Source organism: Culex quinquefasciatus, chromosome 3 (assembly GCF_015732765.1).
Source record: "Culex quinquefasciatus strain JHB chromosome 3, VPISU_Cqui_1.0_pri_paternal, whole genome shotgun sequence".
Taxonomy (NCBI): Eukaryota; Metazoa; Arthropoda; class Insecta; order Diptera; family Culicidae; genus Culex; species Culex quinquefasciatus.
Window position 1 is genome coordinate 188,562,680 of NC_051863.1, and position 14,182 is coordinate 188,576,861.

Below are 14,182 nucleotides of genomic sequence, written 5' to 3' on the forward strand. Positions count from 1 at the left end.
AATCGACGAGGATGCTGTGAAGAAACAATAAACATGCAAATGGGCTTGATGGGAAAGAGTCGTATACTAGGAAGATGGAATTGCTTTTTTTTATTATCGATTTTAACTTAGAACACCCTGCTTTCAAGGTAACTCGGGTACGCCACCACATGTGCGTAATCAGGAAAACCGTCAACAAACTGCTGAAACTCACCGGTCCTAGTCGCTCCGTTGTTCATGTAGTGTCCGACGACGTTCAAAATCAAACTGGGCTCCGTGGGCGATTTCCCCGCAGGATGTCCGATCACGACCCAGAACTCGTGCGGCGAGTAGTCGTTTCCGTGCACAAAGTTGACATAATGGACGTCCTGGCCATTCCAAGGAACTCCACTGTGCGGGACGTCACTGGAGAAGCTCCACGCGAGCATCCGGAAGCCCGCCAACGGTGACACGTAGAAGCTCATGTGCGATGGCCCCTGCATGGAGAAGTCGTACCGCGTAGCATTCACATCTACCGACTCCTTTCCGAGGAACTCCAGAATGACCGGTGGATCGAGGGCGGGTTTGTTCGCTGGCAGCCACCAGGCAATGTTCCGCCGAGCGTGGTACGTGTTCTGATAGTAAGGAATCCCGCAGTACAGCTCCCTGTCACACTCGTCTCCCAGCAGGGTAGCCCGCTCCATCTCCGGAACAGTATCCACGATGGTGTCGGGACTGTAGACATCGAACGGATGAATGTAGAAGTGGCTGTCGGACTTGCGCAACTCTCCGCCGAACTCGTAAAAGTTGCGATCAAGGTGCTGAAATGGGAACTCGTTGAAACTGTTGGACCGATTCAGATGTATGATATACTTACAAACACATAGTACCTCTGAGGAGATGTCTCCGCACGATACGGGAAGCCAACGGGAGTGACCGATACGATAATGCTTATCACCCAAAACGCCACCACAAAGCCAAAGTACACGAACGGTTTACGCATCATGGCGACCAGCGGAGTTAGGAAGGTAGCGATCATCAATACAATTTCGACGGCAAACAGTGCGATCAGCATGTCCGGATTGGCCTCGGCATTGCCTCGGTTCTGCAACGGAATAAACGTGCTGAACAGGGTCAGGGAAGTGCTGCTGTAGTAAGCGATCGGGATGATCTGTCCGATCAGGTGCACGTAGATCCAGTGGAACTGTTTGAATCGGATGATCATGTTGACGATAGTGCTAGCGTTGAAGAAAACAACCACGATTGTAAACATAAAGGCAGACCGTATTTCCAAACCCGTCATGGCAACGAGAATCGCGATGAAGATCATCTGCTGGGCCATCAGGAACAACATGATCCTCGTCTGGAGGAGAACGTCTTCGACTTTGTACAATCTAATCAGCAGAACCGGACCCAGCACGGTGCACATTATGAATGGACACATGTACAGTCCAAAGATCAACCAAACCTCCGTGAACCAGGACAATGCCCCACCGGCAGCGTTCATGATCACGGCCATTACCAACGAGAATCCGATGCCCAAAGCAACCGAAATCAGCTGGACACCCAAATTGATGAAGAATTGTCCAACGATGCGACCATAGCTCACGTCATCATTCCTGGCCATGATGAAAAACGATCCAAATATCAACGCTATCCCAATGGCTGCCATTACTGCGTTGATGATAATACCAGCCCAGTCCGGGTAGTAAATCAGGAACCAGTTTAAGAAATCGAAAAAGATCGCCTTACTCCCCTTGTGTTCTTCAATGTTCGCAAGTTCTGGAGCGTTCGCAAGGGCACGCACCAATCCGAGAATGTTATCCCCTGTGTGCTGTAAAGTCTCCATCGGTACAGTGTCAAGGGCGTCATACTGTGTATGGTACAGATATCCCCACGTACTGTGCGCAAAGTCCATCCCAGGTCGACCACCTTCTTCGTTGTAAACCTGATAATCTGTTCTGGACGGTACCAAACCCTCCTGGAAGAGTTCCTCCGCTGCAGCAGTGCAGAACGGATACGACACATGGTCCCGGTAGTACTCCATCAAAAACGAGTAGTACGGCCCGGCTTGGAACATGACCTCGCGACCACCGCTGGACGAAGAGTCCAAGTTGATGAACGTCCTGATCCGCTCCCACCAGCGATGCTGCGTAAATGCGTGAGCCCCTTGCAAAGCATTCTCTTCAAACCCGTTGAACACAAACACCACTCCGTGCTGATACGCGGTACTGTCCAGCGAGAGCTGTCTCAAAATCTCCAGCATTACGACGACCATCGTGCCAGCGTCCCCGGCTCCAGGGCTCTGCGCGACACTGTCAAAGTGCGTACCGATCATCAAGTAATTCTCCGGCTCTGGACCAGCTGCCGGCGTCAGCTTCACCACTACATTCTGCACACCCTGGTAGACGCTGGTCATCGGGTATAGCTCGTAGCCAAAGAACATATTCCCGTCTTGTTGCTGAACCTCAAGCTCAAATTTGTGCGCCGGATTCGCTCCAGCAATGATTTTCTCGATCGTCGATCGAAGAAAGTTCACCGTGAACACCTCGTTAACATCTCCTCCCGCAACTCGTGGTCCATTGCTGGTGAGCGTCACCAGGTTCTCCTTAGCTACCTGGGCGATAAACCGACCCGGATTGCCTGCCTGGTCCGATGTTGTCAACGCGGTTGGAAGCGAACTCCAGTTTAGATAAACCAAAAAGTACAGTCCAATGACACCGGCCGTGATGGCGAAGGACCACATCACGGAGATGGTCTGGCCATAGCTGCCGTCAAGTTCTGCCGCTCGATCGCTGAAATTCGTGAGGGGTTAAGACTACTCGATTGTGGCACGTTGAACCGCAGTAACTCACGCCTTAAGTCGTAATCGGTCTCGGTAGGATTTGAACATGTCGCACTTGCTTCAGCGCTGGATTGATACTGTTACGTTTTGGTGGATGGCCAGTCATTGTGCACCCACGAAGTCAATTTTGATTTTGACTGCCTTATCGACAGATGAGTAACTTATCTGTCGAAGAAGTTATTTTCGTTGCCGAATGTTTTCAACGACGTATTGTTTGAATCACTTCTTGTAATTTATTCGGATAAAGAAGGTATTAGACAATGGCAAATAAACAAACTCGCACATTTTCGCGTTTGACAGTTTGCCAAACTCGCAAACAAGACAAAATGTATGCAAGCTGGCAAACTGTCAAAAAGTGCGAGTTTGTTTGCCGTTGTCTAATACCTCCTTAAGAAAATTCGAAATTAATGAAATGTTTGAAAGATTTCAAACTACGGTAGCGCTGAGTTCAGTTGTCCAATACATAATGAATTCATTGTTTGGCAAAAAGTCTCCCAGAGTACCCACACCTGAAGTGCTGAGGTTTTGCTGATCGTTCATTATTCGAGCTATTCTGCTGTGCTCGCAGCGAGGTGAATGAAGTTTTGCGTTGTTCGCAGAATAGATTACCGGGCCGGCGATATTGATGCCGTCGTTGATATGTTCGGAGGGCGAGTATTGTAACTCATACTATTAAATTTGAAGTTGCATTCAAAAAATTCTTAAAATATTAATTTTGAGTAATTAAACATGAATCGCTCGAACACTTATTTTTTTTTTTTTTGGCCTGCCCAAAATCTTAGATAAGCAATTCGCCGTCACGATAAGGCATTTTTGGTTCAAAGTAAACCCGTTTATCTCTTCCGCCACAAAACCCCCGCTTTGTAGTTGTGAACTGGAGGTCCGACGAACTGGTCATGTTTAAATCGTACAGAGAGCGTTTGCGGCTAAAATCGTAAGTACCCGAACCGAACTCTCAGCTGAGCCATTACACCACAGTTGAACACTTTCAGCGATCGTGCCGCGGAACAGGACGAAAGTTATGGCCAAACCATCTCCGTGCTGTGGTCCTTTGCCATCACGGCCGCTGTCATCGGACTTTACTTTCTGGTATACCTAAACTGGAGTTCGCTTCCAACCGCGTTGACAACATCGGACCAGGCAGGCAATCCGGGTCGGTTCATCGCCCAGGTAGCCAAAGAGAACCTGGTGACGCTCACCAGCAATGGACCGCGAGTTGGTGGGGGACAAACGAACGAGGTGTTCACGGTGAACTTTCTTCGATCGACGATTGAAAGAATCATTGCTGAAGCGAATCCAGCGCACAAATTCGAGCTTGAGGTTCAGCAACAGCGTGGTAGCATGTTGTTTGACTACATAAGCTACCCAATGACCAGTGCTTACCAGGGTGTCCAGAACGTGCTGGTGAAGATTACTCCGGCATCGGGACCGGAACCACAGCACTACCTGATGCTGAGTTCACACTTTGACAGCGTCGCTCAAAGTCCTGGCGCTGGAGATGACGGAACGATGACCGTTGTAATGTTGGAGATTTTGAGACAGCTCTCGTTGGATAGTACCGCGTATCAGCACGGAGTGGTGTTTGTGTTCAACGGATTTGAGGAAAATGGCCTGCAGGGAGCTCACGCGTTTGTGCAGCATCCGTGGTGGGACAGAGTCAGGACGTTCATCAACATGGACGTGGCGGCGAATGGAGGTCGCGAAATCATGTTCCAGGCCGGTCCGTATTATTCGTTTTTGATGGAGTACTACCGGGACTACGTCAAGCATCCGTTCTGTACGGCACTAGCTGAGGAACTCTTCCAGGCGGACCTCGTTCCGTCGGAAACGGATTACTTCGTGTACACTAAGGTCGGAGGGCGACCTGGGATGGACTTTGCGCACAGTACGTGGGGATATCTGTACCATACACAGTACGATGCCATTGATACGATCCCGATGGAAACCTTGCAGCACACCGGGGATAACATTCTTGGTCTGACGCGTGCTCTTGCCAACGCTCCAGAACTTGAAAATATGAAGGAGCACTCCTATGGTAAAGCGGTATTTTTCGATTTCCTCAACTGGTTCCTGGTCTACTACCCGGACTGGGCTGGTATCGCGATCAATACGATAATGGCTATGCTTGGGATTGGATTGATCTTTGGATCGTTCGATATCATGGCCAGCAATAACGACGTGACGTACGGCCGCATCGTCGCACAGTTCTTTATAAATTTCGGTGTCCAGCTGCTTTCGATCGCCGTCGGTATCGGCTTCTCGATACTGATGGCCGTGATCATGAACGCAGCCGGTGGAGCCATGTCCTGGTTCACGGAAGTGTGGCTAATCTCCGGGTTGTACATGTGCCCGTTCATCATATGTATCGTGCTGGGACCGGTTCTGCTGATCATGTTCTACAAAGTTGAAGACGTCCTCCTCCAGACGAGGATCATGCTGTTCCTGATGGCCCAGCAGATGGTCTTCATCGTAATTATGATTGTCATGACTGGAATGGAAATCCGATCTGCCTACATCTTTGCCATCGTAGTCATCTTCTTCAATGCAAGCACTATTGTCAACATGATCATCCGATTCAAACAGTTCCACTGGATCTACGTGCACCTAATCGGACAGATCATCCCGATCGCTTACTTCAGCAGCTTCTCCCTAACCGTGTTCAGTACGTTCATTCCGATGCAGAACCGGGGCAACGCCGAGTCAAATCCGGACATGCTGATCGCACTGTTTGCCGTTGTTATCGGACTCATGATCACGACGTTCCTGACTCCACTCGTTGCCATGATGCGTAAACCGTTCGTGTACTTTGGCTTTGTGGTAGCATTCTGGGCCATTTCGATCATTGTATCGGCGACCTCCGTCGGCTTTCCGTACCGCGCGGAGACGTCACCTCAACGATACTATGTGTTTGTAAGTATGTTAGGGACCTCAATCGGATAAACACTCTTAACACAATCTACTTTCAGCACCTTGATCGCAACTTTTACGAGTTCGACGGCCGGCTGCGCAAGTCCGACAGCCACTTCTACATCCACCCGCAGGACGTGTTCTCGCCGGCCACGATCATGGACACGGTTCCGGAGATGGCACGCGCCACCCAGCTGGGAGACGAGTGTGACCGGGAGCTGTACTGCGGGATCCCGTTCTACCAGAGTGGGTTCCACGCGCGAAGAAACGTAGCTTGGTGGCTGCCAGCCGAAAAGCCGGACCTCAAGCCGAAGGTCACGCTGGAATTTGTCGGCAAGACAGCAATTGACGCGGACCTAACACGATACGAGTTTGTCACGCAAGGACCTTCGCACATGAGCTTCTACGTGTCACCGTTGGAGGGATTCTACCTGCACGAGTGGAGCTTCTCTAGCGAAGTTCCTCGCAGCGGAGTTCGCTGGCGGGGGCAAGATGTACACTTTGTAAACTTTGTGCACGGGATCGACTACTCGCCGCTTCACTTCTGGGTCGTGATCCTACATCCGGGAGGTAAACCGCTGACGGAACCTAGCCTGATCCTGAACGTCGTGGGTCAGTACATGAACAACGAGGAGCCCAGGACGGCCGAGTTCCAGCAGTTTGTAGACCATTTCCCCGATTATGCCCACGTCGTCGCGTACCCAAGCTATCTCGAAAGCAGGGTGTTCTAAGATAAGATTCGATATCAGCTTAATAAAGTCGGCTAAATCCGCGATTGCCTCCTCGATTGTTTCGATTCGTTCTGCCGAATTGGTCATTCTCCGGGACCGCGGGTTATCGCTCAGTCAGTACAACCACCAACACAAACACACAAAGTTAATTTAAATTCTTCGAGTTCCAAATTAGTCGCGAACCAGCTGTAGAGATAAGCGCGAGCGCCTGCCTGCTAGCCTGCGCCAGGTTGATAGCGCCAATCAAATGTCGTGTAGTACCATCTTTGGCTAGCAGAAGATAAGTCGCGGACCAGTGCTAATTATACCATCTTGGTGAGTGCACCCAAGCCCCGAAATGTAAGTCTAGCTTGTTCCCGTACTAACGTGTGATTCATTAAAGTTGTTGGTCAATTTGTTTTTTTAGGAAACTCTCACGGAGTCACGTGATTCCGCTGATGTGGAGTGTCTTGATTCCGGCACTCGGAATCGGGATCTACTTCCTGGCGTACTGGAACTGGTCGACGCTACCGGATGGTGTAACACTAGCTGAAGAACAGGTACTGGTGGCGTCGTTCAGTCTGTCAGCGCTTACAGTGTTTTCTCTCGTATCGTTTAGACGCACACAGAGCCGGAGTTTGTAGCTGAACGTGCTCACAACCATCTGCGCACGTTGACTAGTCGCGGACCGCGCGTCGTCGGAAGCGATGCGAATGAGGTGTTCGCCGTCAACTTTTTGGTGGAGACCGTAAATGAAATCATACGAGGAGCGGATACCTCGTATCAGATCACCGTAGAGGTTCAGGAAGCTTCGGGAAGCTACTTTCTGGACTACAAGGACTATCCGATCACGGGCTATTACCGGGATGTTCAGAACGTAGTGGTAACGCTGACAAAGCGATCCGGTGAGCAGTTTAGCGGGCAATACCTGCTGCTGAACGCACACTTTGACAGTGCGGTGACGAGTCCCGGCGCCGGTGATGACGGAACCATGACCGTGGTCATGCTGGAAGTCCTACGTCAGATCTCCAAGTATGCCCTGCCACTTCAACACGGAATAATCTTCCTGTTCAACGGCTGCGAAGAAAACATGATGCAGGGAGCTCACGGATTCGTCACCGGACATCCGCTAGCAGTGAACGTGTCAGCCTTCATCAACCTTGACGTGGCCGCCAACGGAGGTCGTGAAATCATGTTCCAGTCAGGGCCAGACTTCCCATTTCTGATGAACTATTACCAACGGTACGCGAAGCGACCGTACGCCAACTCGCTGGGTGAGGAAGTCTTCCAGCTGGGATTGGTTCCTTCCTTCACGGACTTTGAAACCCTGTCCCAGGTTGGGAATTGGCCCGGCATGGACTTTGCCTTGGCGTCCTATGGATACCTGTACCACACAAAGTATGACGCGTTCGAGACCATTTCGGAATCTACGCTGCAGCACATCGGGGACAATCTGCTTCCACTGACGATCGGGTTGGCGCAAGCCGAAGAACTGTTGGACGTGGAAAGGTACCGCGAAGATTCGCCGACGTTCTTCGACTTTATGCACCTGTTCAAGATCACGTACAGCCGCGCTGTAGCTTACGCCGTCAACTGTACGGTGGCGATTGTCGGACTGGGCTTGATCGTTGGAACGGTTGTGATGATGGTCCGGATGGAGGGGGCCAATTTGGGGCAGATTCTAATGGAATGCGGTTTGTCGTTGATCGTACAAACGACATCGATAGTGGTGGGAGCAGGTGTTAGTTTGGTTGTTGCGGTGATCGTTGATCTTGTGGGTCGATCAATGTCTTGGTTTACCTCTACTTGGCTACTGTTTGGACTGTACTTTGTACCTTTTATTGCCTGTCTGGTTTTAGGTCCGTGGCTGTACATCAGATTCCGAAGAGTTGTAAGTTACTACCAAAAACCCTTACGAACCCCGTAATTGATCCGATCTTTCTAGGACTTTCTCAACAACCAAGGTCGCGTGCTGCTCTTCCTACACGCCCAGTGCTTCATCTACATTGCCCTGCTGCTAACCTTCACCATCGGTGGTATCCGCTCGGCGTACCTCCTCTTGTTCCCGATAATTTTTCACTCCCTAACGACCATCGTCAACATGGCCATCAAGTTCAAGCTCAACTTCTGGATCTACGTTCACCTCACCGGCCAGCTGATCCCGTTGATCTACTTCTGCTCACTGACCACGACGGTGTTTGCCGTGTTTATTCCGATGACCGGCCGCGGAGATCCCACCGCCAATCCCGACCTGATGATGGCGTTGTTTAGCGTGCTGATGTCACTGTTTCTAGTCGGACTGTTGGCTCCGTTGATCGTACTGCTGCCCAAGATCCGGTACTTCTTCATCGTGGTCGGCCTGATGTTTGTGACCACGATCGTGGTGATGTTTACGTCCGTTGGGTTCCCGTTCCGGGAAGCTACAACGCCCCAACGGTACTACATCTTTGTGAGTATTGTAACCGCAAGCTGTTCAGAATTAAGTCTTATTTCATCGACCCTTCCAGCACCAAGAACGAAACTTTTACGCTTACGACGGTTCACTTCGATATTTCGGAGCAAACTTCTTCCTCTACCCGATGGATCGGCACACACCAGACCTACTGTTCGAGGAAGTACCCATTTGGAAACAAAGATCCGCTCCCGTCCAAGAACTCTGCGATAAAGAGCTATACTGCGGATTCCCGTTCTACATCAACCGTTACCACCGCCAACGGCAGCAAAGCTACTGGATGTCCGCTCAGTCGCGACCGCACCTTCCAGTTCCGGTCAGTTTCAGGCTGACTTCGAAGCAGGACATAACCTCAACAGTCCGAAGATTCCGATTCACCCTCGAAGGGTCCAACCTGATGGGACTGTACATTTCACCGCTGCAAGGTAACGACCTTATTGGGTGGACCTTCAGCGAATCGATTCCACCCAGTGGCGTGCCCTGGAACGGACAATCCGTACACTACGTGAACCTCCTGCAAGCCAAGTCACGAGCTCCGTGGGAGTTTTTCTTGGACATTGAGTCGACAGCAGGGTTGAAGGATGGCCCCATGGTTGTGATATCGCTTGCGGCGCACTACATGTTCCACGAGGAGCATCACGTCGAAGAATTTAAGAATTTGACCAAGCAGATGCCAGCGTACATGAACACTGTGGCGTATCCGAGCTACTTGGAAAATAGAGAGTTCTGATTTCGACGTTAGATTCGACACCAATAAAGCTAGTCATTTTTGTAACATTTTAACTATTTTTTTTCTTTATTCTTCGGCCGGTTGTTTAACAAAGTAGCCCCACGGGATGTGACCATAGTACGGATCCAAGGACCCACGGAACACTCGAATTTCGACCCGTTTCAAGGGTTTCTGCGATCGGTTGTAGCGAGGTAATGCAGCGCATGCTGCGATGTCGATCAAAGCTGACAGAAGCTGCAAATTTTCAATTAAATCTTGACATTGACGACTTTAAACTTCAAAAACACACTCACCAAAAGAGAGCAAATCAATCGAAGTAAATTAAACATTATTTTAAATCACAACGTGCACTACCGAACACCAACGGAGTGCAACTAAAAACAGACCTAAGGGAACCGACCACTTTATAGGGGAAGTAAAAAGCTGCTAAACCGATTATGAAACACCTCAATCTCCATTCAGTCGTCGCGGAAGAAAAAAGAAAAGGTGGCTCACAGAGAAATGGAAATTGATTTTCGTTTTGTGTTGCACGGGGTGCATTTCGATATGAAGGCGTGGGTTGCCATTGGGTACTTTGCTCCAGGGAAAATTTTGTCACGCGTTCTGAGACGTTGAAGAAAAAAGCAAGCGATTACGAAATGAAACGCATGACGAACGAGAGACGTTCTGATTGAGTGATTGCTTTTATAATCAATCGTGCCATGATTTTCCGTTGGGAGATATGGATTTTGTTTTTTGGACATAAAATCCTTCTTTTAAATGTTTTTCTTGTTCCTTGACATGCTATGAAAATTATCATGAATCAGTTATTGTCACGAGACACTCAATTTTTGTAACGAAACCCCGTTTCTCAACCGTTGCTTTAATTTGATAAAATTGACCAATTACTTGACGCTAGTAATGAAAGATTTATTTGACTAGTTAAGAAATCGTAGAGCAAATGATTAATTTTTTGTGAAAAAAAGCTTTACCGTCGCCATGATCCGCGATACAAATGAGCAGATAGTTATTAACCAGCAGTAAAATGAGTGCCAAGCGGTTTAGTGCAATTCTCGTCGGATTGATTTTACTGAGCCTTAGTGCTCAAGACACATTGTTCCAATTTCGTACACCAGATGTAGGCCCCGAAATTTTAGCTGGAGAAACTATCGACGATTCCAACAAACCGGTTTCATTTTTCTACGTTGATTATTACGGAGGTTCTACGGCTGTACCTGACTGTCCACAACTGTTGCAGTTAAACCCCTGTGTGATGATGGAACCTGCATACACGCTTGTTCGAGATAAGATGACCTTCTATGGTACTTGCAACTACGACAAAATGTTCCAGCTAAAGATCATCCGTTCTAACGGGACATGGACAGCAGCAGTTCAGCTATCGGCAAATTATAGCATGAATTTTGTGGCAAATGATTTTGAATTGTCATGGCAAGGAATCAACCACACAGTTATTTTAAACAAAAGAAATTATGTATTTGGTTTTATTCTTGTCCAGCTCTTATTTCATAAACAAATGGAAAACGTTCAAGACGTACGTTCCATATATCCGGAATTGGTTCGATGGCCTGGAAGATTGCCTGACGAGAACTGCCAATGCCTGGACGGATCCAGATTCAACTATCGAAAAACGTGGCTCAAACTAAGCCATAATACAAATAAATCTGAGAAACTTAGGCCTGAAACGAGTAAATCCGAACAAATAAGTAGGCCTTTCTGGGTCTTCCAGGTAGGCCTTGTTGTCTTAATCATTAGTGGCATGGCAGTAATTTTAGTTATACGTCATAAAAATAATAAACCAAACAAAATAAGTGCAGTTTCGCCAAACGAAAAAGATTAACATGGTTGCTTGATTTTTTTTAATTCGTGATTGTTTTCAAATAACTTTTCTATTATTGAAGAGCATAATAACCAAGTGAGTGCTTTTCCTTCTCAATTATTACTATTTTGTAATAATTCAGTGCTTTGAACGTAAGAAAAAAATATGTGCTGTCAAAATAGTCAGCAAGCAGGAAACCCGGATTTAAAACACACACACACACGTTTTAAAACTCACATATTTTTTTATAAAATCAACTCAACCAAATGCGTTTTTCGGTTCAGATTTGCATGCTTAACAACCCTAAAGAAAAAATAAATCCGGTGAAATTTGCCCGAAAAATGGTCAAATTTTCACTTTTCTGAAAATAGCCACAAAAAATCCATACCTTTTCTAATCTACATACCTTGAACCGCGGTGGATTTTATAGAGCTTTATGACGTTTCGCGTACGCACACTAGCGCACCATCTGATTTTGCTGGCCGGACAAAATTTAACCTCAATCTTTTTTGTGTACGTACACGCAATACATGCGCACGTAGAAACCTCTATTGAAATCATTTGAACCACCAAAGCATCTACCACATTGATCACACGAAAACTGTGGTAGAAAAGTATCCACCGCGATCTACCGTGATCAATTTTTGACAGTTCGACGCCAACGAATTATAAGTCCACCGCGGATAACAAAAACCACAGTGTTGGTATTCTCGTGCTCTCGCGAGAAAAAATCCTCTCTCTCTCTCGAGTTCTCGCCGCCAGTCTCGAGCTGCCGAGAGAAACTCCCCGATAGCCCGAGCTCTCCTCCGCTCGCGAACGGGCTTTCTCGCGAGGCAGAATTGCCCGTTCGCGAGAAGTTGAACGTGTTAGAAAAGAACAAAAAACAACACAGCGATTGAATTTACACCTCTATTCCATCGCCTGGTTCGCATTCATAAGCCTGATAAACAAATTGCTAGCTTGGCACGAACGACTAGCACGAGGCGCTCGCGAGCGCTCGCGGCGAGAGCGAGAACGCGAACGAAAATGCGAGCCGGAGCGAGAAGAGAAAAGTACAACCAGTTCTCTCTCTCGCTCACGAGCGAGGAATGCTTTCCTTCTTCACGCTCGAATTTCAACACTGCAAAATCAAATAACCAATGCAACTCTTGACTTTATTTATGGACAACAGGACTTGATGATTTTCTTTTCAAAATTAGCTCTAAATTGTTAGGTTTTTAAATCAAATCAATGGTAGTGATGTTTTTTAGCCTCATGTGGAAATATCTGTATAAAAAACCTTGTACAGAAATTTTTGTTTTAGAATGTGAAAAAGGTGATACATTTTTGGGCTTCTCACAGCGTTATCTCAGCGCTTACTTTTTACATATGGGACGGACTAGATTCGAGCGGCAGTAAATCTCTCACTCATTAAAAAATGTTTTTAAAAATCCAGAGATCTGCTCTATTTTTACTCAAAATCATCAATAAAAACAAGTATTGAGAATAAAAAAATATTTTTTTTTTTGAGTCCATAACATACAGAATTAATACACATTAATACAACTTTTTTCTACGAAAAACAAAACTTCTCGTGTTTTATGTTTATCTTCTCATATTTTTAGTATTTTGTAGAGGGTTGTAGAAGTTTAAGAAAAATCACAGAGAACAGATGTACATCTTGACTCGATCTTTCGTGTAAAAACTGCGGCATTAATTAATGCACATAATCGCAATTCGCAATTCGCAACTGTCAATGTAAGAACGGCCACGCACTGCCCTTATACCTGCATCTCACCCTTTCTCTGAGTCAGTACGAGCAACACGCTAGAACACGCTTTGTGTGCTTTATTTTTAGTTAGAATTCCAAAAATAATTGTTTTTTAACCGTGTATTATTTCCTCCTGAATCTTCCCTAATGTTGAGTCGTGTTGCTATTTCTTTTTTCGTGTTTCGGTGTTTTGTCACAATTTTTTTTTGACCTAAGCATGTTTTTAAAGTTTACCAAAAGTACAATAGTAATCTGATGTAGACATCGGCAATAATTGATGATAGATAATGGTAATAATAGCTTATATGGCAGATAAAAAATTAAAAACATATTCAAAAAATAAATAAAGAAGTAAATCAACGAGGAATACGTAAATCATAAATAGACTTGATTTTACTAGTACATTAAGGGAAAGTATATTTTTAAGGAAAAAAAAACACAGTTTGTTGCAGCGACAGCGTTATCAATTGGTAAAAAAGAGTGGAAAAGCATTGAGAGATAAGAGAATATTTAGATGCTTGGAAAGGAGAGAAAAAAGAGCTTAAATTTCTATGATTTGCATTCGAAATAAATGTATGCTTGTTTACTTAATGTTTTTTTAAATAAAAAACAAATAAGAAATCATCTTTAAAAATCTTTTTATGTGAAATTTTTCCAATGCCTTCAGATAATGTAATCTGTAACTAGAATAATATTCTTATTGAAAAAAGTACATATTGAATTATTCTAAGACATGTTTATCGGATTTCAAATCAACTTTAAATATTTTTCCGGTTTGTCAGCAGAATTTCTGATTTTTCCCAGTTTTTATCCCAAAGTGGCCAACCTGAATTCTTTGTTTTATTCCTAAAAAAAATCTAATTAAAATTTAAATTAATTTACTTACCCGCCACAACGCTCGGCACGTCAGCAGCTTCCAGTTCTTCCAATTCCATTTCACGGGAATCCCTTTCGGATGAGTCTTGCTGTAATTCGCACCACTTTGCTCTGTCAAATAGAGAAATAAAACACAAA

The 14,182-nt window shown here is 46.2% G+C and overlaps 4 protein-coding genes across 4 annotated transcripts in view; 2 read left to right on the forward strand and 2 right to left on the reverse strand.

The window, feature by feature from the left end:
- Positions 1–14,151, reverse strand: part of LOC6052660 (mucin-5AC) — a 211,263-nt gene extending 197,112 nt beyond the window's left edge. Inside the window, exon 1 of the mRNA XM_038259096.1 lies at positions 14,055–14,151. The gene's annotated coding sequence lies outside the window, so the exon portion shown is untranslated. The remainder of the gene's footprint in view (positions 1–14,054) is intronic.
- Positions 76–3,063, reverse strand: LOC6046843 (endoplasmic reticulum metallopeptidase 1). Its single transcript, XM_001863943.2, has 3 exons — positions 2,814–3,063; positions 836–2,753; positions 76–779 (listed from the first exon to the last, which is right to left on the reverse strand). The coding sequence occupies exons 1-3, from the start codon at positions 2,849–2,851 to the stop codon at positions 108–110; spliced, it is 2,628 nt and encodes an 875-aa protein (XP_001863978.2). The 5' UTR covers positions 2,852–3,063; the 3' UTR covers positions 76–107.
- LOC6046844 (endoplasmic reticulum metallopeptidase 1) lies at positions 3,579–6,492 on the forward strand. The gene is made up of 3 exons (XM_001863944.2): positions 3,579–3,737; positions 3,796–5,713; positions 5,770–6,492. The coding sequence occupies exons 1-3, from the start codon at positions 3,700–3,702 to the stop codon at positions 6,439–6,441; spliced, it is 2,628 nt and encodes an 875-aa protein (XP_001863979.2). The 5' UTR covers positions 3,579–3,699; the 3' UTR covers positions 6,442–6,492.
- LOC6046845 (endoplasmic reticulum metallopeptidase 1) lies at positions 6,572–9,837 on the forward strand. The gene is made up of 5 exons (XM_001863945.2): positions 6,572–6,780; positions 6,848–6,980; positions 7,040–8,311; positions 8,366–8,869; positions 8,928–9,837. Coding segments are annotated over exons 1-5 (2,586 nt in total). The 5' UTR covers positions 6,572–6,778; the 3' UTR covers positions 9,603–9,837.
- Positions 14,152–14,182: the final 31 nt, after the last annotated feature.